This window comes from Labeo rohita, chromosome 15 (assembly GCF_022985175.1).
Source record: "Labeo rohita strain BAU-BD-2019 chromosome 15, IGBB_LRoh.1.0, whole genome shotgun sequence".
In the NCBI taxonomy this organism is placed as follows: Eukaryota; Metazoa; Chordata; class Actinopteri; order Cypriniformes; family Cyprinidae; genus Labeo; species Labeo rohita.
Genome location: NC_066883.1, coordinates 33,993,040 through 34,016,315, shown reverse-complemented (window position 1 = coordinate 34,016,315; position 23,276 = coordinate 33,993,040). Strand labels below are relative to the sequence as shown.

The window sequence follows — 23,276 nt, the reverse complement described above, 5'->3', positions numbered from 1 at the left end:
TGGTGTGAAAGGGCCTTTAGGCTTTTAAACCAATACCTCTAAGTTATATTGATGTTTGACTTAGCAAGCACTGTTAAATAAGCATAGGATCTGAAAAAGAAGGAGAAAAAAAGTATGAGGAGACAAAGAAAAAGGTGAAATGGAGTGATGTGATTGATAGGGGGAGGGCATGATCACAAAAAGGAGCGACACTTGGAGAGATTGAGTGATGAAGAAAAAGGCACTTGAAGAGAGTTTGAAGGAGAAAGGAAAAGGGACATTTAAAAGCCCTTTATTTAAGAATTCAGCAGAACAAAGAGTCAGAAGAACACACAAACTGGACACTTCTTAAAAATAAAAGTTTTATTAACATGTAAAATCTTACACCAGCAGTCATCATGGTTTCATTTTGGACCATGTCACATTATTTTTAAAGCCTCTTGGCCCTTTTTTCCCCCCATCAGTCCATTTTTTTTTTCTTAGCAGTTTATCACTCATGCCGTGATTTGTCCAAAAGTAATCACCGTCTTGTTCCTTAAGCGCACAAATTCGAAAGATTCAAATAAAACAATCAACGTTCATGCACATTCATTTTGCAGTATGAAATATCACAAGTGTTTGGGGCTGTAACAGTTTAACCCGATTAATGCTTTGATTTACTAAGTTAAGTTTTACAAATGTAGTACATCAGTTCATATTCACCACTACAGCAGCATTACTAAGATGAGAGAACTTACCCGATTACTAAGACACACTGATAAGATGCACCTGTTGGTTGAGATTACTTCAAGGGTTTATTCATTTATTGATTTCAACTAGTTTAGTTCCTTAACTTGAGGTAACACAATCTGCACAGTGTTTTTTTCTTCTTCTGGGGATTCACATTTAAATAAAATTGGAAATAAACGAGATAATCATTTTGCATAAACCATTTAAGTAAACTCAGTTTAGTACTTGTGGAAACAAAGATAAGTACTCAGTCTTTGTACCATATAAAAAAATTAAATTTGCCAAATACAGTACAATTACAGTGAATACTGTAGATCAAAATGGACGCTCACAGACTGGGAAATGGTATCAAAGTACAGAAGGTAGCAATAACAACCAAAACTATTTTAAAAATAATTCATAAAAATAACACATACATACAATAATAAATATATTTCTTCGTTCTCAGCAAAGCACATCGTAATTATTCCACCAATGCGAATATCGCTTTACAGGTGCTGGATAAAAGCTTTTCTTCGATTTTTAAGTAGTACTCATCAAAAATCCAAGACAAGAATACTAACTGCAGATACAAAGATGCCAGCACTCATCAGGTTTACCAAGACAAAGAGATTACTAAACGAGCATTTGTCATAAATACAGAGATTATTCATCAAAGGTACTAAGAAATGAGCATGTGATCTCGCCGCAGTAAGAAGTGCGAGATACTCGTTGAAGTTACTAAGATTAGTCTACTCTCATTGTAAATACTAAGATCAGGTTACCCATGAGGGAAACTGATATAAAATACTCAGAATCAAAAGAAGGAATACCCATATAAACAGTACGATATGTGAGCGCTCACGCGCTCGGTTGGAATACTAAGATATCGGTGACTGATGGCGTGACGTGTTTTAAATGCATAGAGACACATGGAGTCATTCACTGTCCTGCGACAAACTCCATTACTAAGATAACACTGGAACTGTAAACAGAACAAATACGCCGCTCTCTTTCTCATGACATCTTCATTGTGCTTTTGAATCGCCCTCAAGGGCGACTGTAGCCTATTGTGTTTGTAATACTCCAGGTAAAGATGTCACAACCCCACCTCACATGGTCTGATATGAACTCACAGTTAAAATAGATCATTGTTACTAAGAACCTGAAATGCAGTCAGGTAAACTTGAACTCTTGGTAAGAGTATTTTTTTAACACCCTGAGCACTCTCGGACCATATGGTGTTTGGGTTTCACCAACATTTCTCCAAATTGAACGGGACGCAAAATTAAATTTACATTTAACCACGTAAAATAAAAATTGCATTACAGACCGCCAAAGTGCATCATGGTTCAACAGGTTATAAAGTACAATAATTAAAGATTGTAGTATACTTTAGTGCATTGATGCCTTTCATAAAGCATTATTACTCACTGCGATCAGAATTGAAGCCCGCTTGGAAAAGGAGCCAAAAACTCTTCACAATAAATCTCTAAAACATTACTGCTACTGGTAATCATAATTTGAATACTGAAAATTTGAGGCTTAAATCTCCTGTACTGGAAGATCCACTGATTAATGTGAATTGTCATCCCATGTCTAGGATTCTCTGCGTTGTTTTAGCACCCGAGACACTATAGGAATTACGCAAATCAGGTAATGATCAAAAATCTGTGCTGAATGGAATTTTCTCAATGCAATTTCTGATCAATTTCTGAGTGCTAGACGAGTGATTAAACTGAACTATGGGTGCTTATAGTGAGGGATTTTTTTTTGCTAAAATGTGAATTCACCCATCAGTTTTTCTCTTTTTTTGGCAGATTATAGTTTTAAAATTTTGAGGCTTAAAAAGTTCACATACTGTACACACAATATACACACACAGTGAAAACATCTCTAGTGTAATCTTCAAAGACAAAACACTGTTGTAGCAAAATCCTTTCCAGAATAATGAAAAAGTACCTAAAAAGATGTCTGAGGTGAGCACAGGTTGTGGAGATCAATTTCTAAAAATAAATTACATGAGAAGGAAAAAGCATCAAAAATCAGTAACTTGTATGAATGTCAGGAACAAACGAGGACAAATTAGTAAGGCGTTAGTAAAGCTAATCTAAATCACTTTAACATTCAATTCTCTACAAAAAGTTAGACAAAAGTTATTTATTTCGCTAAACAGTTTAGGTATGTCCTCATCTAATTCTTCAATCAATGATTGGTATTTTAAACCTGCAGATTGACGGTCGGAATTGGTACTTTCAACAGCTGGCTATGTAAATGTCGGAGGACTTTAAAACTGCGGCGAGCTGAACGAATTTGAAAGAGCCCGTGTAAGAACGCGTTTTTGCTTTTAAATACGCGAAAAACAGCGCAGGGACATGGAAAAGAGTCGCGTTTTAAAATTTAAACGTAACACTTACACCCCAATTTTTTTTTCTTTGTGAAACGGTAATCTACCACGGCATGCGCCCACTGCTTTTCATCACAGTCAGACGGACTACTGTTAGGTAGGCAAAGTAAAACCTACATTATTTGTGAAGCAACATGTTAAAATTATCAGGTGCTTAGTGTAACATTTAGCCTATAAAAACGTGATTTTAGTAACTTATATGACTGAGATGGAAACTTGCCTCAGACTACGCAGCTTTGTCAGTTTGTACAGTTTATCAAAGCTATTTAATGTATTTCATAACAAATTAGGTCCTTCTTTAATCTTTGATTGACTGGCACATGGTAACAGTCAAAAGTTTTTGAACAGTAAGTTAAGAGTTTTAATGTTTTTTTTAAAGAATTGTCTTCTGCTTACCAAGCCTGCATTTATTTGATCCAAATAATACTAAAATATAAATAATACAAATAATTGTATTTAGTAAGGATGCTTTAGATAGATCAAAAGTGATGATAAAGACATTTATAATGTTACAAAAGATTTCTATTTCAGATAAATGCTTTTTATTTATTAAAGAACCCTGAAAAAAATGCTACTGTACTCTTTTCAACATAATAATAATAATAATAATAATAATAATAATACATGTTTTTTAAACTGCAAATCAGAATTAGAATGATTTCTGAAGGATCATGTGACTGGAGTAATGATGCTAAAAATTCAGCTTTGAAATCACAGGAATAAACTACATTTTAAAATATATTCAAATAGAAAACAGTTGTTTTAGATGTTAGTGGTTTTGCCGTACTTTGGACCAAATCAATGCAGGCTTGGTAAAAAATCTTAATGTTCAAAAACCTTTGACTGGTAGTGTATAAAATGTCTAATGACAGAGTAATGCAGAGTAATTAAAGTAGGTATATTAACAAAGATTATTCTAACTTTTGTCTTATTTAAACCAGACTATTAAGAAATTAAAAATGTTGACAAATAGTCAATATGAAGCCCTATGCTCATTATTTTTATGTTATTAAATTGTGTTGATCATTTGAACCCTGTTAATGGATTCAATGCTAAACTTTTGAAAGTTTTAATGTAAGTATGCCATAACGTGCAGTATGTGCAGATGCGTTCCGCTGGTGCACAGACATAGGGAGCGTACTGTATGATGTTTTGTTTTTAAACCTATGGAGAATATAAGAACATGTTCTTGCAGCTTTTTGGCATATTCCCATAGGACTGCATCCGCAGACCTAGTAGAGGAATGTTGTGGGAAGGTTACAGGAAGATTTCCACAGTGTTCGCATGAATGCAGCTGTGGGAGTTGCTCAAGTTGAGTTTGCATAGCAATAGGGGAAGTTTTACACGAACGTTGCTGCAGTGTTTTGGGGAACGTTTGGATAACCTCTGCTGCAAACCTAAGGGAGCCCTAGTTTTACACTTTCTCCGTTGAGCTTAAAATTAATTGGTTGCATAGCACAAGGGGAGGCTCTAGTGTACTTACAGTGCCAAAAGTGCTAACGCTATTGGAGCGCTGGGAAAACGTATGTCAAGGTGCTGAGCGGTCAATGTGCGAGCAATTGGGGAGCGTTTCTTTAATGTTGTTATATCATTAAGGAAGCACTTGTAAAACTGTGCGAGTCCTCTGGGTGCCGCCTTCTTGTGAGAAATCTGTTAGGTGTGAATTTATGGACGGTTGGAGGAAACAGCCTCCAGCTAACAGTGAGAAAAATAAGTTATTTTCTAGGGGCGCATGTTTGAAGATGTTCTGCAGTCTTTGTCTTCCTCAAGCTTGCACCTTTTGTCTGGTAATGACTTATTGCACTCAATCATTAGCATGCATTCATTGAATGTGATTGTATTACTTGTGAGATGTAATTAATTTTTGTGAGATGTAATTAATTTTTTTAAGCTGTATGGTTTCCAACAAATGAGGTATTGTTTTTTTTTTTTCAGAGGGTGGTATCATAAAAACAGTGGATGCATTTTAAAACTGTTTTGCAGCATTCTCTCTTTGATATTCGTAAAGAGTTACATGTATAGTGGGTATGTTATATTGTGTTCGCTTTGGGCTGATCGTCGTTATTGTTGTTGGCAGGTGACTGTTTGTTGCTGCGCTCAGTCCCGCCCCTTGACGTCTCCTGCAGGAAGAGGCGTGGCTTACAAAGGGACAGAAGTATTCTTCGATATTCTCTGCGGAAGTTCTGATTGAGCAGTCCGTACACTACTGCGTTCAGACAGGAGTTGAAATATGCCATGAAATAACTCACCACAAACAGCCAATCAGGGACCATGGGCGCCACACGGGGCGGGTCCACCGCTACAGCCAGGCCAATCAGATTCAGCGGCGCCCAGCAGACGGCGAACAGCACAAAGACGACGAACATGGTCAGGAAGTGGCGCAGCTCGCTCGGGCGGAGGCGTGGCCTGACGTCGGTTGTGACCCGCCTCCTCACGCGGAGCACCAGCACCCAAATCCTCAGATAGCAGAACGTAACTACTGCGATAGGAAGCAGGAAATGCACGGTCACCACTGCGATGGTGTAGCCAGCGCTTGTCGTTTGACTAAATGTGCATGAGTAAACGCGAGGGTCGTACGTCAACGACCCCAGCGCCAGGTTCGGAAGAATGGCGATGGCGGTGAGCACCCAGACTAATGTCAGCAGCACCAGGGTTCCGGTACGGCCGTAGATTTTCTCATAGGTGTTGGCCTGGCAGATGAAACAGTAGCGGTTGATGGCGATGGCGGTGATGTTGAAGATGGAGCCGATGACGCTCGCTCCCATCAGGAAGCCGCTGACCTTACACTCCATCTCCCCAGGCAACCAGCCCGCATGCAGCATGGCGTGCAAGACCAGAGGGTACGGATAGCAAACCACCAGGAGATCGGCGAAAGCCAGGCTCACTACAAACGCATTACCTACAGCACACACACACATAAACAGAAAGAATTAAAATACAAGGCTTTAGTTATGGCATTAGAGTCAAGTGAACTGTTTTGTTATGTTCACATCATGTCAGAATTACTATATTTACCAGTTCTTAAATTGTAAAAACTACCAACCTTCACTTACTTGATCATAACATTACATAAAAACCAGCAAATTAGAAACAGCTACAACAGTAAGATGTAGTCAGGGAAAGACACTTCTGTTCAAAGGTTTGGGATCAGTAAGGTTTTTTTTTTTTTTTTTTTTTTTTTAAATAATTCTGAAATAAGTCTCTAATGCTCACCAAGGCTGCATTTAATCAAAAACACATTATAAGCCGTTATTGTGTGAAATATTATCACAGTTTAAAAAGCTGTATATTTTAAAATTTCATTCATTCTTGTGAAAGCTGAATTATTATTTTTGTAAAAACAGCAGTTTTTTTTCCGCATTCTTCAATGATTAAAAAGCAAAAGCCAAAAATGTCTTCACAGTCTCCTTTGATCAATTTAATGCATCTTCACTGAATAAAAGTATTAAAATCTTTCCAAAAAAAAAAAAAAAACCCTAGCTATACCATTTTAAATGTAATTTTAATAATTAAAATAATTTATATAAAAATGTATCGTTTTTTTAATATATAATTATAATTATATATAACCTTTATTTTTAATATAAAAATAAAAAAAAAAAAATGCTTTCAGATTGTTAGTACTTTGTTAGTACTATCTAATTTTTTTAAGAAAACATAATGGTCAATAAATGTATTTAATAAAGCAATAAGCCCCAAGAAGCCATGGTTTACAGTGAAGTTATAACACCTAAAGGGCATTGTTAGGCACAGCGCGAAGCTGAGCAATATACGGGGCTTATTGCTTTTATAAAATGGTTATTCCATATAAGTAGTAAGGTTTTACAAAATAAAACCAAGCAAATAAAGTGAAATAGTATCAATAAAAAATATTATTCTTCCGCCAAACAATGTAGTTCCTCAGAAGCAGCTGTGGTTGCAACAAAGTGGTTGCCGAGCAACACACAGATGCAAACAAAGGTGTATGTCTGTAGTGTAATTTACAACAGTTTAGAACGCGGCTCAACCAATCAGAATCAAGGATAGGAACTATTAGTTTTCTAAGTATTAATTAAATATTTTCCTATTTTCCATATTTTTCAGCAAAGCTTTTAGTATTTGCACAAATTTTAGAGCCCGTCCACACAAAGCCAGAGTTTTCTCTATTCTATCTTTTTATTTCCTCGTTCTAAAACAAAAATTTCAGAGACACGGCTTTCTGCATACACACAAAATCACTGAAACTGACTGAAAACAATGCAGTATACATGCCAGACCAGTATTTGGCACTGTAATTCTGCCACAGAGAGGCACTTAAAACAGAGAAGAAGACTTGGAGGATGCACATAAACCTTATATACCTTTTATACAAACCCAACACAAAAACAACACGAAAATGGAACAATACATGTATGACGCTATTTATTAATGTGTTAATGTTAGTTAATAAAAACACAGTTGTTCATTGTTTATTTGTTGTTGTTGCTGTTACGTAACATAGCAGTGTCTGACTAGGGTCGAGACGTGGGGTGATGACATCATCGTTTCACAAAATTTATGAATTGCCTGTACACACGGAAACAGAAGGGTGCCATTTTCAGATTTATCCACTCTGGGATAAAAAAAAATCCTCCGATTTAAAAAAATTAAGCATATAGCGTTAGTTCTGGCAGGTCACGTGAGTCAAGCTTGCATCAGCTGACTCTCAGCTGAACACATCTACTTATAGGAATACGACACCTATCATGACATTCCTATATAAGCTCAATTCAGTATTATTCGGCAGCTTTGTCGCTTGCTCAAGAGCAAAAACACCCTCCTCCATCCCCAACTCCTCCTTTGCCACAATCAGGACTTGGCTTCTGATAGGGCAGCCATGGCCTAATGGTTAGGGAGTCGGGCTTGTAACCAAAAGGTTGCGGGTTCCCCCAACTGCTCACCGGGTGCCGCAGCAATAGCAATATGGCTGCCCACTGCTCCGGGTGTGTGTTCACGGTGTGTGCGTGTTTGTTCACTACTCACTACTGTGTGTGTGCACTTGGATGGGTTAAACCCACGTCACGTCCTTTCCTTTCCTTTCCTTCCTTTCCTAATACTCCTCATTGAATCAGACTCCTTTTATCTGAATAATGTCTTACACTTAAATATCATTAAGTACATTAATGATATCTGCTTGTTCTGTTCTGTTTACCCTGGGGGGTTATTATTGCTGCTCTCCCTGCTTATTCATGACATGCTGCATGGATGGGCAGGGAATTTTTTTGCCCGGAACAGAACCAATCAAAGAAAAGAAAATATATTTGAAGAGTTCAGATGCAAAAGCCTCTAAATCCATCTGACGTATTTCTTCAAAATGAGCATTTCTTTCTGGCTATACTTTGTATAGGTTTCTATTTAAGTACTGGTACTTCTGATTGGGCTGAGGCTGGAATTTAGCGAGTTTGAAGTAAAAGTATTTGATGGACATATACTATGTGTCAGGAGCATTCACTCAGTATCATTATCTCGTTTTTGACCGAGATGGCTTTTAGCTGGTTTTGCATCTGAACTCTTCATTTGATGTTTAATACATAACTGTGTAAAACAAGATTTTATACCAGTAACTGTGGACAGGGCTTCTCAGTGTGATGCCACCAAGTCATCGACTTCATATAGAAGAGATGAAACCTGACAAATGGTATAAGGTTCTTCAGATTTACCAAAAAAAGTTTTTCCCATAAATCATAGCACTGGTGCATCATTTATCTGCCTCAAGAAATAAATAAAAATTAACAGTTTTTTTTACACACATTTTTATAAATGTTCGTAGAGTAGAAAACTCAAAAGCACAAGAAAGAACTTCAATACCTGAACTGTAGTGGACATATTGCGTGTCTGGGAATATGGGAGCATTTGTTTGTGTGTGCATGTGAGAGTGTGTAGGACAGGCTTAGGTGCTGTAGTATTTTGACTCTAAGGTTCACACAAAGTTCAGATCCATTAGATTAAGTATAGTGACTGTGACACTGAGTTCTCCTCTACTATGCTTGTTTGTGCATGTTTGCTTAGTTTACCAGTCAGTCTCTCGCATACATGTGTTATGTGCTGGTTTTTTGAGAGTTGAGATTCCTCTTCGGATTGAGTTGTATTAGCATTTATACCACAGATGGAGTTCATATGGAGTTCAACACAGTACTGTACTCACACACACTTATACGCCTAAACCGATGCATTACAGAACTCAAATAGGTTTTGAAATGGATAAATGCATTCAGTGAATATCGATTGAATGCATCTGGGAAAAAGCGTCCATATAGATCATTTTAGGTTAATATTCTATATCATACCTCATACACATGACTAATGCTTCATTCACACTGATTTTATTGCTGGAGGTCAGCAGGTCGCTAGTAGCCATTCCTCTTGCTCCAATACATTGGTATAGATATTGCAGCAGTGCATTATATCTTGAGCATGATGAATAACTATTAATGGATGCTTAGAAAGGCACTTTCTGACACTGTTTTAATTCTTATTTGTGTAAATGTAAACTGTGGGATACACCCACATTGCATTGCATGGTCACTGTCACTTATGTTTCCAGAAATGGAAAAATTTGGGGTCATAGCAAATTGCTGTCAACTTTCACAGCTGCCCATTCTTCTCATCTCACCCCTCCCTCTTCTTCTCCATTTTGTCTTTCTCATTTGGATCCGTCAATGTCTGCTATCTTTCTCCCGCTCTGTGTCAATATCTCTCACCGTATCTGATTTCTGATCCATGTCTTTTTCTCTCACTTATTACAATTCAATTCGCCTTCGTCCTCTCTCACAACAAGATTAACAGGCAAGAGGAAGAAAGCAGCTGGACTTTTAAATGTTTTAATTGGAACGTCAAAAGCTTTCTGGGAGAGAAATTTGGTCTAATCTCTTGTTCAGAAACTGGGCCAGAATGTATGCTTGAACCTGAAAACAGAATTTAGCTTGACAGAGATGCCTAAGCAAAGAAACAAATAAAAATCAGCTTTAGTAGAGCACCATACACACACACACACACGCTTACGCTCATTACCTCAGTGATTCTGGCGCATACTGATGTGAGGAAGAGGGTGTGAGGAATAAGTGTTCAGGAGATGAATAGTGTGCCAGATACACAGATGCTTCCAGCGGGATTCTAGTCTTTGACATTTGGAACAACATTTAGTTTGTTTGCTAAACAGATGAATTTTTGAACTGCTGCCTTCACACCCAAAAACACATTGGCCCATGCTTTCAAATGACTGTACCACTTACCTATTACATCAGATACACCAAATTTCATTTCCTGGGGAATGCATGAGCTGTACATCTTCAATGCAAAGTGGCTTTGGATAGAAGTGTATGCTGAATGCATAAATGAAATGGAAAGTGCTTTTCGTGATTTAACAGACAAAAAATATCTGGTATCTGGTCTATTGCATTTCCCTACTTCAGAAACATTCCCAGTATAGGATGCTAATAGGGATTAGAAAGGAGGACAAGCAGAGAAAATAAAGTTTTAAAGCACCCCAAGAAACATAGAGAGATGCAAGTGAATTGGTAAGAGAAACGAGAGATTCCAAGTGTATTCCAGTGGAAAAATTCATGGGATTTTGTTTAAATTAAATTGGTTGACCAGATCTGCACTGTCTGTGGTGTGTTTCACATTGCAAGAGCAGAGCAAAATGAAAAAGCACAGAACCCAGAACGCAGCTACAGCAGAAGCTCCCGTGATATCAGAGTCACATTAAAAATGACAAGCTTTACAATATTTTACAATAATCCATCTCTCATCCATATAATGCAATTTGGACTGGTCCCTCAAAGCTGGCACTTCAAAAACTACCCATAATCTAGAGGAAACAAGACTCTCATGTTGATACAATTTCTGCTGATTTACCTAATAATACCTTGAAGATGCTGTAATCAAAACAAATGAAGATTTTTCAAATATATGTATCAGCTTTAATGCACTTTTCATATAACAAAAGCAGTCAAATCTGAGAAGCCAAAATTCCCTTTATCTTTTGACATATAAGAGGTCATTGTACTAAAAAAAACATCCTGTAAGTTTCAGAACTCAAAACTTTGTCGTTAGTATAAAAACAGCTTATATTGAAGGCAGTCTGCCAAAATGACAGCTCTATGATGTAATAGGCAGATAAGCACCACCTCCTCAGAAGAAGACTGAAATTGCTGCCTGTTTAGCCACGTCCGCTGTTCAAACACAGTGTTTACTAAAGAGGCAAACGCGCAGATCTGCACAAAAACCAAACAATAAAAATCGGTGACTCTATGATGTAATAGGTGGATAAGCACCGCCTCCTCAGAAGATGATTGACATCGCTGCCTGTTTAGCCCCACCCACCGATTCGCACACAGCATTTACCAGAGAGGCGAGCATGCAGATCTACGCAGAAACCAAGTGATAAAGATTGGTGTAATTGGTGACTCTATGATGTAATAGGTAGATAAGCACCGCCTCCTCAGAAGAAGACTGACATTGCTACCTGTTTAGCCCTGCCCGCCAATTCGCATATAGTGTTTACCAGAGAGGCGAGCATGCAGATCTATGCAGAAACCAAACGATAAAGTTTTGGTGTAATTAGTGACTCTATGATGTAATAGGGAGATAAGCACCGCCTCCTCAGAAGAAGACTGACATCGCTTGCTGCCTGTTTAGCCCCGCCCATCGATTTGCACACAGTGTTTACCAGAAAGGCGAGTAACGAATTTTACTTTTTACTCGGTCCTTTGTTTACTTAATGTTATCGCGGATTTGTTTACAATTACCCATAGTGTCAGTGACGCAATGCTCGTTACTTTCAGTAACCAGAGCGACACAACTCAACGCAGGATTTTCAAAAAGACTGAAACTAAAAGACGATGCTGTGCCGACAGTGTGCCGACAAAATCTAAATCACAGTGGCGTCCATCTATGAGGAATGAATGTACACTGTAAGCCAATCACAGCAGTGGGTGTTTACTTCCAAGTCTACAATCTGCCATGCTTATTCAAACAGAACGCTCTTCTGAGAGGGGTTAAAAACAGGACAGAAAATAGCCTATTACTTCAAAATGCTGTTTTTTTGATGTAAAAATCTTGATAACATTATAAGTGGACCTCAGAGAACAGTACTAACACAACAAATAGTTAAAAAAAAACCTGGCTCATATAAAAACAGAAATTATGTCTTTGTGGTGTTTTTTCGGTTATTTAATGGATAGTACAAGAATTCTTCATCTTATAAATGGCTGTCGAAAGAAAATACTACATCACATCATATTTTGTGAGAAAGTGTGACTTGCTCCAGCAAAGCAGGCGCTATTTTTGGACTCGGCACCCGAAAACTGGTAAGAAACAAATATTGGACTTCATTCAGCAAATATGATGCAGGCCAGTGTTATTTTTCTAAAAAATCTCTGTTGTGTTTCACAGAATAAAGAAAGTCATATACAACTGGAATGGCATGAGGGTAAATAATCGATAAGAGACTTTTCAGTATCCCTTTGACTATTTAAGTCACAGAAACTTTTACATGATATCAAATTTTAAATGTCAAATACTGGAAATGGAAAATGGGTTGACCTGAGTAAAAGTTAAAATATATGGTCTGTTCAGGATGAAATGGAAGGTACATTCAACTAAATAAAAGCACAACTGATGCACAAGAGCGATTCAAGCCTATTATTTAATAAACAGGTCGCATGAACATACAATAAAAAATCTAGAAACCCAGTATCATGGTCTGGTTCACCACTAGCCCAAATGTCAAGCTACACCAATGAGTCTCATTACTGCTTCAACTCCTTCAACTAGACACCATTGAGATTAAAAATGAGATTCTTCTCCTGAGAAAATGACCATTTAATCTTGTTTCAGGAAAGAGCTCAACAATGTCTCAAACCGCGGTCAGATTTGCACAGGTAGCCTAACAGCTAATTTCATTTCGCTCCATGCAGAAAATTCAAAGAGGAAGGGGATATTTAAATGAGACTCACATGAGAACTCCATTAGAGCCACCTCCAAGCATTAAAAGTTTCCTCCGGGTGTCTCTCTTACACACATAAGCACTCACAAAGGCTTTAATTAAAAACAGCATAACAGACAATGCTTGCACACACACACACAACCAATAATGACGGCAACGAAGGGTAGTGCTTAGTCAACATGAATGTTAATTAAATCTCTAATGACCCCAAACTAACGAGGACTTCACTAACACAATCACTATTTCATAGGGTAAAAACACACATGAAGGGTTCTACCACGGTCACATCTCTCTCTTGGCTACCTAACTGGGTGTGTGTGTGTGCATAAGATAAATGAACGCAGGTCTAAAGCACTTCCTGTCGTAGCAGCTCCGCAGGCAATGTCCTCGGGGACTTTGTAATCTCACTTGGCACCAATAACCCTGTATCTGAGGAAATTTTAGTGGGTGTGTGTATAAAGGAGCGGCTTTGTTGGGTGATCAAACGGCTTTGTATAAAATAGCCACACACACCCCCACGTTCATGTCGAAAACGCTACATTTTTCTTTGTCAGCTACGGATCGCGTTTCACTGCGCGTCGCTGACGTGGCCGGTCTCCGTTGACACTGATGCTGTTTTTGACTGACCTCTGCAGCCTGTGTTCCATTCCAAACTTTCTATGCTTTTCAGACGTACCAATCACTTTTACAGCTCTTAAACTCTGACCTCTTACTTTTCCATCGAAATGACAAAGAGCCACCTCTCACTGCAGATTTTACAAGATTGCTAGGTAGTGTGCAAGTTTGCACAGCAAAAAGTGACAAGAGGCCGTGACACACCAAGTCGTCTGTCAGCTGGTGGAGAACACCGGGCCCTCGCTGAGCATCTGTCAACTCAGTTTTAGGGTGTGTTCTGCGCCGTTGGCACTAGTTGGACCCCGTTGGTGGCTTTTTTGGCCAATTGAGCATGTTGAACTGGTGTCAGGCAGTCCGTGAGATGGATTAGTCTGATTGGCTTTTCAGCTTTGTGAACCAGTGCGTGAGAAGAAAAGCAAAAGTGATGAAAGCGAAACACAAAAATGACTGTTTTAATGTAACATAATGCGCATTCCAATGTGCATTTATTTTAAACGACACGGCCGTCTAGACTTATATTCAAAATGGTAAGCAAGAGCTGCTTTGGTTATGGTTTGTTTATCCACACTCATAATTTCGGTTTCACTTTTTGAGTGATTCATTTAGACTATTACCACCTTATGATACCCCATTAAAAAAGTAATGATTTAAAATGCATTTATTTTATACTAAGTACAGTTAAAGTCTATTAACATATTTACTGACATATCGCTCAAGACTTACTGATATAAAAATTGTAATTAAACTTTATTTGGAGTACTACTTGTGCCCAATGCACATTTCTTAATATAATGTCTAAACTATGTTTTAATGTCACTACTGATGAGGACTATGGACTATGATATTTAAACAATATCTGTCTTTGCAAAATATTTAAAGTGTACCTACAGCATACTTGCAATAGTTCCACTTTAGCACAATCAAATATACTTCAGTATATCTTTAGTTGGATTTCAACACTACTTCTGCACAATTAAAATACACAAGTACAAAATTAGTTGTTCCATTTTAGCAGACTTTAAATATACCAGTTTAGTATACTAAAATTACAATTGCAGGGTATTTTTAAGTACACAATATGTAAATGTATTTGTAGTGTACTTAGCATGAAATAAATGTTTTAAATGCATTTTAGTATATGTGACCCTGGACCACAAAACCAGTCATTAGGGTCAGTTTTTTGAAATTAAGATTTAGACGTCATTTAAAAAGCTGAATAAATAAGATTTCCATTGATGTATGGTTTGTTAGGATAGGACAATATTTTGCAGAGATACAACTATTTGAAAATCTGGAATCTGAGGGTGCAAAAAAATCAAAATATTGAGAAAATTGCCTTTAAAATTGTCCAAATGAAGTTCTTATGCATATTACTAATTAAGTTTTGATATATTTATGGTAGGAAATTTACAAAATATCTTCATGGAACATGATCTTTACTTAATATCCTAATGATTTTTGGCATTAAAGAAAAATCGATAATTTTGACCCATACAATGCATTTTTTGGCTATTGCTACAAATATACATGTGCTACCTAAGACTGGTTTTGTGGTCCAGGGTCACATATTTATTTTTCACTAGGGTAATTATTTCCTCTCAGCTGTATGTGACAGTTGGCCATTGACTGTAGTCTTTTCGATGTGTTCAAGTGCAACTTTGTAGCCTAGATGCAACACACAGGAGTTGTCCTGCATTGAAAATATTTTGGCAGCCACCAAAATGAATCTTTGTCCGGCCGAAGCTTTATTTTATCATTTAATGTGATTACTGGGTGATGTAGATGACTGCTGTGTTTGTGATGGTGATATGGAGTGCATGTTGATGACTGCAGGAGAGAACGCCTTTGTATTCACACTGTTTTATTACCTCATTACTTTGATCAAACTTCTCACTTCACCTTCTTTGCCTTTGTATAAAATGTCCTTCTTCAAAAAAAGAAACATTATGATGATCTTACGTAGATTTGCTTTTCAGATGAATCATAAATCAGATTTTGGCAGCAAGTGAATAAAGGCTAGTTAGTTTAACATAGCATCAAAGCAACTTTTTTTTTGCTCCAAAATTAACTATATTTGACCCTGGACCACACAACCAGTCATATTTGAAAACTGAAAACTGAATACATTTCCATTGATGTATGGTTTGTTAGGACAGGACAATATTTGGTTGAGATACATCTATTTGAAAATCTGTAACCTGAGGGTGCAAAAAAAATCTAAATATTAAGAAAATCACTTTTAAAGTTGTTCAAATGAAGTTTTTAGCAATGCATATTACTAAACAGAAATTAAGTTTTGATATATTTGCAGTAGGAAATTTACAAAATATCTTCATGGAACATGATCTTTACTCAATATCCTAATGATTTTTGGCATTAAAAAAAAAATCGATAATTTTGACCCATACAATATATTTTTGGCTATTCCTACAAATATACCCGTGCTACTTAAGCCTGGTTCTGTGGTCCAGGGTCACGTATAACATCAGTTGAGTGTTTAAAATAACCTCCCTCTGTATTCCAATGTGACTAATTATCATAGAATGAGACAAAATTACATTATTTCACAGAAATACCAGGAAAAATACCAAGGAAAACCTTCCAGGATTTTTCTCCATATAGTGGACCTCAATGGTGACCAATGGGTTGAAGGTCCAGTTTCAATTTAGCTTCAAAGGGCTCTACATGATCCCGAACGATTGGTCATTTTCTAAAAAAAAAAAAAAAGAAAACTTTTGCATTTGTCTATGACTTCACACATTATGTAATTATTTTGGAAAGGTCACGTGTTGTCACTTCTCCATCTCATTTTCTCTTTAAAAATCCAAATTTGCCCGACATTGTTGTTTTACCTTTTTTGTAAAGGGCGTCTGAGCTTCTTTGCACGTTCACTTTGTTAACACTAGGTCAGAACTTCCACCTACATCACGCATGACCTTCATGTAATGCGTGAAGTCGAGCTAGTGCAAGACAAGCATTTGTGGTAAAAAAGTATAGAAATTTTATTTTTTTTAGAAAATGACCAATCATTTTGCTACATAAGACCCTTGTTTCTCAGCTGTGATCGTTTAGAGCCCTTTAAAGCTGCACTGAAACTGCAGTTTGGACCTTCAACCCTTTGGCCACGATTGAAGTCCACTAAATGGAGAAAAATCCTGGAATGTTTTCCTCAAAAACCTTAATTTCTTTTCGACTGGAGAAAGAAAGACATGAACATTTTGGTTGACATTACTTGGTTGACAAATTATCAGGAAATTATCAGGAACTGGGCTACTTTCATGTCCGCTGGTTGAAGCAACCCCAATAACGTAAAATTTAGCCCCTGGAACGCTAATTTTACCACCAAAAACCCCACCAAAAAAAACGTGTATTTTACCCCTACAGCACGATTTTTATTGGGGGACCCCCCTCAAAATGCAATTGGGCAACATTTGGGTTAGTTTTGAGTAGCAATTGGGCGGGTTTTGTTTTGAAAACCTGGCAACCCATATTTTACCCCCCAGAACACGATTTTTATTGGGGGACCCCCTCAAAATGCAATTGGGCAGCATTTGGGTTAGTTTTGAGTAGCAATTGGGTGGGTTTTGTTTTGAAAACCTGGCAACCCGTATTTTACCCCCCAGAACACTATTTTTATTGGGGGACCCCCTCAAAATGCAATTGGGCAGCATTTGGGTTAGTTTTGAGTAGCAATTGGGTGGGTTTTGTTTTGAAAACCTGGCAACTCGTATTTTGCCACCAGAATGCAATTTTTACCTCCCAAAATGCAACTGGGCAGCATTTGGGTTAGCACTTCAGTTTTTAGGCAATCTGAAATAAACTAATCCTTTAAAGAATTTCAAGTTTATGACTTGTCTTACTTGTGGACTTTATGCGTCATATATAGCGCCCGCTGACTTCTAGTATGAATGAAGTGAGTATAATAAGACTGAAAGTGTATCTAGCATGCCATAATACCCCATTTTTGGTAAAAACTGAAAAAATAAAATAAAAATCTCTCTTAAAAACATTTAAGTACACATATGAAAACAAAAGTTTTCTCTAGCTGACCACACTTTTGGACTACAAGCTCTGAGTAAAGTATTCTGATGTGAAGATGAGTACAGAAGTTTGTTTTTTTTTCCTCAGCTAATGCATAAGAAATTCATATTTCATATTAAATGCGTGAACTTGTTAATTCTGCATCCCTCCTGAAAAAAAATAAGAAATTACTGTCATTATAAAGACATTTAAAACAAAACAGAGGGTTGTCAGTGCCTCACTGCATGTTAATAGGATATAACAAACTGTTTCTTTGCATTTACTTTAGATTTATTGTCAGTACTGGGCACACAGCTCACATGGACAAAGTACTTAGTACTGTGTGCACGAATTACTGTGTTCATCAGCTACCATCAAAAAACATTTTTAACCCTGGAAAAACCCTGAACACAGTCTACTTTTGTCGCAGCTATTTTTTTGTTATTGTTTGGTGTGTCACGACTCTTAAGCTAACAGAAAAGTCCTAACAATTGCTGCAAAAAGACTTGGAGAATGATTTTTGACAAGTGTTGTGCATTCATTGTATCGAGAAAAAAACACTTTTTTTCCAAAATATCTTCTTTTGTGTTCCGCTGAAGAAAAAAGGTTTCCAAAATCATCCCATTAATGCTTCGCTCCTCGAAGTTCAATGCATCATGAAACATTGTCATCAATCACCTGAAAGGGCCTTTATGGCTCCTCAGGGATCTGACCCTCAATTTTACGAGGAAAAATGTCTTAAACACATCACTTTCTTTTACTCCGGGGAATTACACAGCTGCAAGGGCGTGACGGAACGCGGCCGGACAGAAGCACGGGCGTGGTTTTGTCATCTCATTTGCATACAGTTTCCCCAGACCCAATAGGATTTCATTCTCTCCAGCACAGCACAGCAAATAGAACCTTTAGGAAAAAACTAAACACATCTGATGTATTAATCAATACTACCTGCTTCCGCAGTTCAACTGGACACAGCATAAAGCCGAGCGTTTCGAAGAACAGGCATTCATGGCAGCATTTGAGCACTCCATACTTGTATTTTCCTAATCACCACAGGTCAAAGTGAAGGATGCAGTCAAGGGTGACAGATACGCAACATTTATCGCATGCCCTTTGAGTATCTATATAGAGCACTAGCAAGCTCATCATTCTATGCTAATGAGACACTGAATGTCACCTTGTGTAAACAAATACACTCTACCAAAAGCCATAATGTGAGGTCACGGACCAAATCTAATTGTCTGAATAAACGCCAGCTCAACAGACACAACTTTAACAGCGAAGGACTGGATTGAAAACATGATAGAGATGAAGAATGGGAGTGAAAGGAAGTGTTTAGAGGGGAATGACAGCAACATTTCTGTCATTTCGGTCTCTCCCTTCATCCCTTTGTAGACAACATGTTTTGTATGAAAGCTGGAGTGCAGGGCTGTGCTGGTAAACGGGTACATTGCCGTGGTTACCGTGGCTTTGTTAAGACAGTGATGGGATGATGCCACCTGCACATTTCAAGATAAGAAAATGTCAAAAATCTCCAAAGACGCAATGACATGCTAGAAAAGCTCTCTTTTCCCTTGCTGCTCGCGCACACTGCATATTACTGATGACTATTACAGAACACAGCTGACATATCAAACTTTGACCTAATAACACAGCGCTGTCGAATGGTTTGACGGACCGCCTGTTTGGAGATATTGCAGTGCAAATCTTTGTTTACCTACTTTCTTTCTCACCATCTTTTTTTTCAGTTCCACTGTTCCCACAGTTTTTTACAGTGCTTCAGTGAGCAATGAAAACTGCAATCTAAAAATTACATTTTAAAACCCCATCAGGTCCCAAAGTCATCACAGAGTACAGGAACTCTGGCATTCTGAGGTCAGATCATGCAAATTATAAAGAGAACATAAGCGTATTTTAAAACAACGCTGGTTTTTTTTTTTTTTTTTTAAATCTATTTTGGTTTCTTACATTGTAAGAAACTGCTTATCCACTTTCTCTCCCATCTCAATTTATGACTATTTTCTAATGCATCCTATTCATTCTTTCATAGAAGGAGCATGCTTTCTGAAGTTTTGCGTGCCTGTGTTTTGTCTCTAACACTTCGCAATATAAAGACATCATAGTGAAGCTTGAAGCTGGAAAGCATTTCCAGATACCAGATAATAATGAAAAAATGCAAATGAAGATCCATAATCTGAAACCATTTGGTACTTCAATTTAATGAATGAGGGACTCCAATAAATTGTTTTTTTTTTTTGTTTTTTTTTTGAGTGTAATTAACTGGAATTGCTTTGTATTTTCTCTCACACCAACACAGCAAGCACATCGGTCATAGATGCTGGTGGTAAATCTGAGCTATTGCTGTTTCAGACATGCAATTCACACCACGGCACCCATTTGCAGGTTCACGCACGTGTAAAGTACTACTGACTTAAACCAAAATGATTTTGGCTTTACTCTGAATTTTAAAATTAAATATCCAAACATTTGTCATCTTCATAAGCATACTGCCACTCTCTGGCTCACATTCACGTCCGTTAATGTATCACTGTCAGACAGCCTTGAGTGCACAGTGTTATTCTCAGGCTCTGACCGTCTTTGATATCTGTGTGTTATGTAACGCCAAACCCTCTCGTGTCCATGAAATGTATTGTTTCAGGTTTCACTTAACTTCACTTAAATAAACATAAAAATGAATGAATTAGCAAACTAAATAATGAATGAATTCATTAGGAATGAATGACAAACAAAAAAATTATGGTAAAAATGAAGTATAGTCCACATTTACATGCATAAAAGATGTTTAGGGTCTTAAAAAAGCAAGGTTGTTTTTCCTAAACTAAATTAATCAGTAGGCACATTAGATAAATTAGCAGGGTAATCTATTTCTACAACTGACATTTAAAACTAAAATTAATTAACTAACAGAGAATGTATTTGTATAAGTTTAAGAAATGATTATAAAGACAAACATACTTACATTTAAAGACAATGAAAGGACTCAAACATTCAAAGGCAGAACAGATGATGGATGTCATCTCAAAATGATTTTAGACGAATTCTCCTCTTTTTTGTATGAGATTTGTATTGTCATTCATGCTCAGGCCGTACTGTACACGTGAATGGTTGCTAAGCGTGTGAATGAAGCACTAGGTTTATTCTTGAATTTCTCCGTGTGGCTCGGGACTACTCCACAGCTGATGGCAGTATTAATGACCCTATTCTGAAACTGCAAATGAGTCATACGAGTATTATCCTAATAACTCCTTGTCAGGAGCCAGTGAGTGATGCTCATCTACTTTAAAGGGCCGTTCACAAAGGACACGTTCTTGCGTTCTCTTTTCCTCTCAATCGTTATAGTGTAACTTTTGGAAAAGGCGTCTTGGAATGCGTTATCTTGCGTTTAGCTGTTTTGAATGCAAGAACGGGTCATGTGCGAGCATCGCCTCATCTCCCAGTTAATTAATGTGGACTGAACGCGCGCACTCACTCACCCGCGTTTCTCAGTTTTCTATTTCTGAGCACCGAGATGATCACCAGCACGTTACCGAGCACATCCACCACGCTTGTGAAGATCAGCACACTGGCCAGCACCATGACGACCCATGCTGGACGCGCGCCTGCTCCGCTACCCCAAGCGCGACCCTGCCCGACTTCCGTCCGGTTCCTGATGAGGGAGACATTCTCGGGCATGTCGAATAAACTTCACCCCCTCTCACAAAAACGCGCTCGGTATCTTTCTCACGAAGCTTCCGTCATCTTCAGCTTCGACAGTAATTAAACATTCCCACATTCTCAACAAGCGTTCGGAAGCTCGGTGACGCGTTTTGTTTTCTCATTCATGTGCCACATGAACGATAAATTCTCCACACGGTTCTTCTCCTGATTGACGAGTATGTTCAACTTAACAGTGCTCTTTTTACTGCTCAACGCGCGTTCTTTTAAAACTCTCTCACGGTGAGAGCGCGGCGACGTTCGCCCTAGTCGCGTGTGCTCCGGTATTTCCCATTGATGACTGAAGGGATCACGCTGGCGTGGGTTTACCCCTCTTCCTCCTCATCCAATTCTTCCTCCTCTTGCTTGAGGTGAGGTAAACTGAGACGCTTTCAAAAAGCTGTCAAACGTGGGACGCGTCAGCTCGCCTGTATGTCCAGTCAGTCAGACTTTATTTATTTATTTATTCACTCGGTGGCGACGGAATCCGATGCGTGAGATCGGATGATGGGCTCTCGTTTCGGTTGAATTCCCGCCTTAGGAGTGCCAAACCTTTAAGTGCAGAACGTGAATGATTTTGACACCAGTGTGTGTCGTTAAAAACGCCTATTTTTGTCCACTACGATGGTCTTCGCGTTTGAGGGGAAAGACTGTCCTTAAATAAAGAATCCAACTTGGAAAATGAGCCTTTCTGAGCAGTAATTCCGTTTTTTCCCGCCTCAGAACGAGTCCCTCAGCGACTCCGTTCCCGCCGGGTGCACGCGAGCAGAGTTTCCGGTACAGTTCTCGGACAAGTCCAGTTAAACGACAGCTGGAGAGACGTCGCCCTCGACCCGCTCCGCACGGCCGGTCTCTCCCGCTCTCCTCATTGAGGACCAAAATCCGCGAGCGCGCGCCACCGCTGTTTACAGCTGCCCCGTTCACACGCTCTGGGAGCCTCCGCGTGCGTCTGAACTTGCACTGAGAGCGCGCAGGTGCACGTGAGGGCGTCCTGCCACAAATAACGAGTTTGAATTAAAGGCCTTGCAGCGTTTTCTCACTGATTGCCTGGTACCGAGCGATACTTTAAAGTCAGCTCCCACAGCCATCACCAAACACCAAGAATGCATTTAAATAAACTGCATTAAATAACACAACCTGATAAAATTAATAGACAGCAATGTCTCTTTTAAACAATCAAGAACCATTGCAAGGTGCAGTGAACTAAAAATGTGAAAATTACTAATTTCATCAACAAGAATGTTATTTATGACCCATGTTGCTAGATGCTGGGTCCAATTGCTTACATAGCTATATGCATTGCAATTAGAAAAATATAAAATACAACAACATTTACAGTCTAACTGAACTTGCACTCTAAACATGCTATACCGAAATGCTGGGTTCAGCCTGTTGGGTTATTTTATTGGGTTATTTTTAACATTTTTACTCTGGTGCTGGGTACTTTTTCCTGCACTCTAAAAATGCTGGGTTATTTTTTTTAATTTTTTTAGTTATTTGTTTTTTTTGCACTCTAAAAAATGCTGGGTTATTTCTTTTTTTAGTTTTTGTACCCAAATGTTGGGTTCACCTTGTTGGGCCATTTCATTGGGTTATTTGTAACATTTTTACCCAGGTGCTGGGTACTTTTTCCTGCACTCTAAAAATGCTGGGTTATTTTTTTAACCCAAATGCTGGGTTCAGCTTGATGGGTCATTTTATTGGGTTATTTTTAATATTAAATTAACCCAGGTGCTGGGTAGTTTTTCTGCACTCTAAAAAATGCTGGGTTTTTTTTTTTTTTTTGTTTTTGTACCCAAATGTTGGGTTCACCTTGTTAGGCCATTTCATTGGGTTATTTGTAACATTTTTACCCAGGCGGTGTAG

General features: G+C 38.1%; 1 protein-coding gene across 1 annotated transcript; it reads right to left on the bottom strand.

Moving 5' to 3' along the window:
* Nucleotides 1-371: 371 nt before the first annotated feature.
* On the bottom strand, nt 372-22,262 carry mtnr1ba (melatonin receptor type 1Ba). The gene is made up of 2 exons (XM_051129017.1): nt 21,191-22,262; nt 372-5,993 (listed from the first exon to the last, which is right to left on the bottom strand). The coding sequence occupies exons 1-2, from the start codon at nt 21,387-21,389 to the stop codon at nt 5,125-5,127; spliced, it is 1,068 nt and encodes a 355-aa protein (XP_050984974.1). The 5' UTR covers nt 21,390-22,262; the 3' UTR covers nt 372-5,124.
* Nucleotides 22,263-23,276: the final 1,014 nt, after the last annotated feature.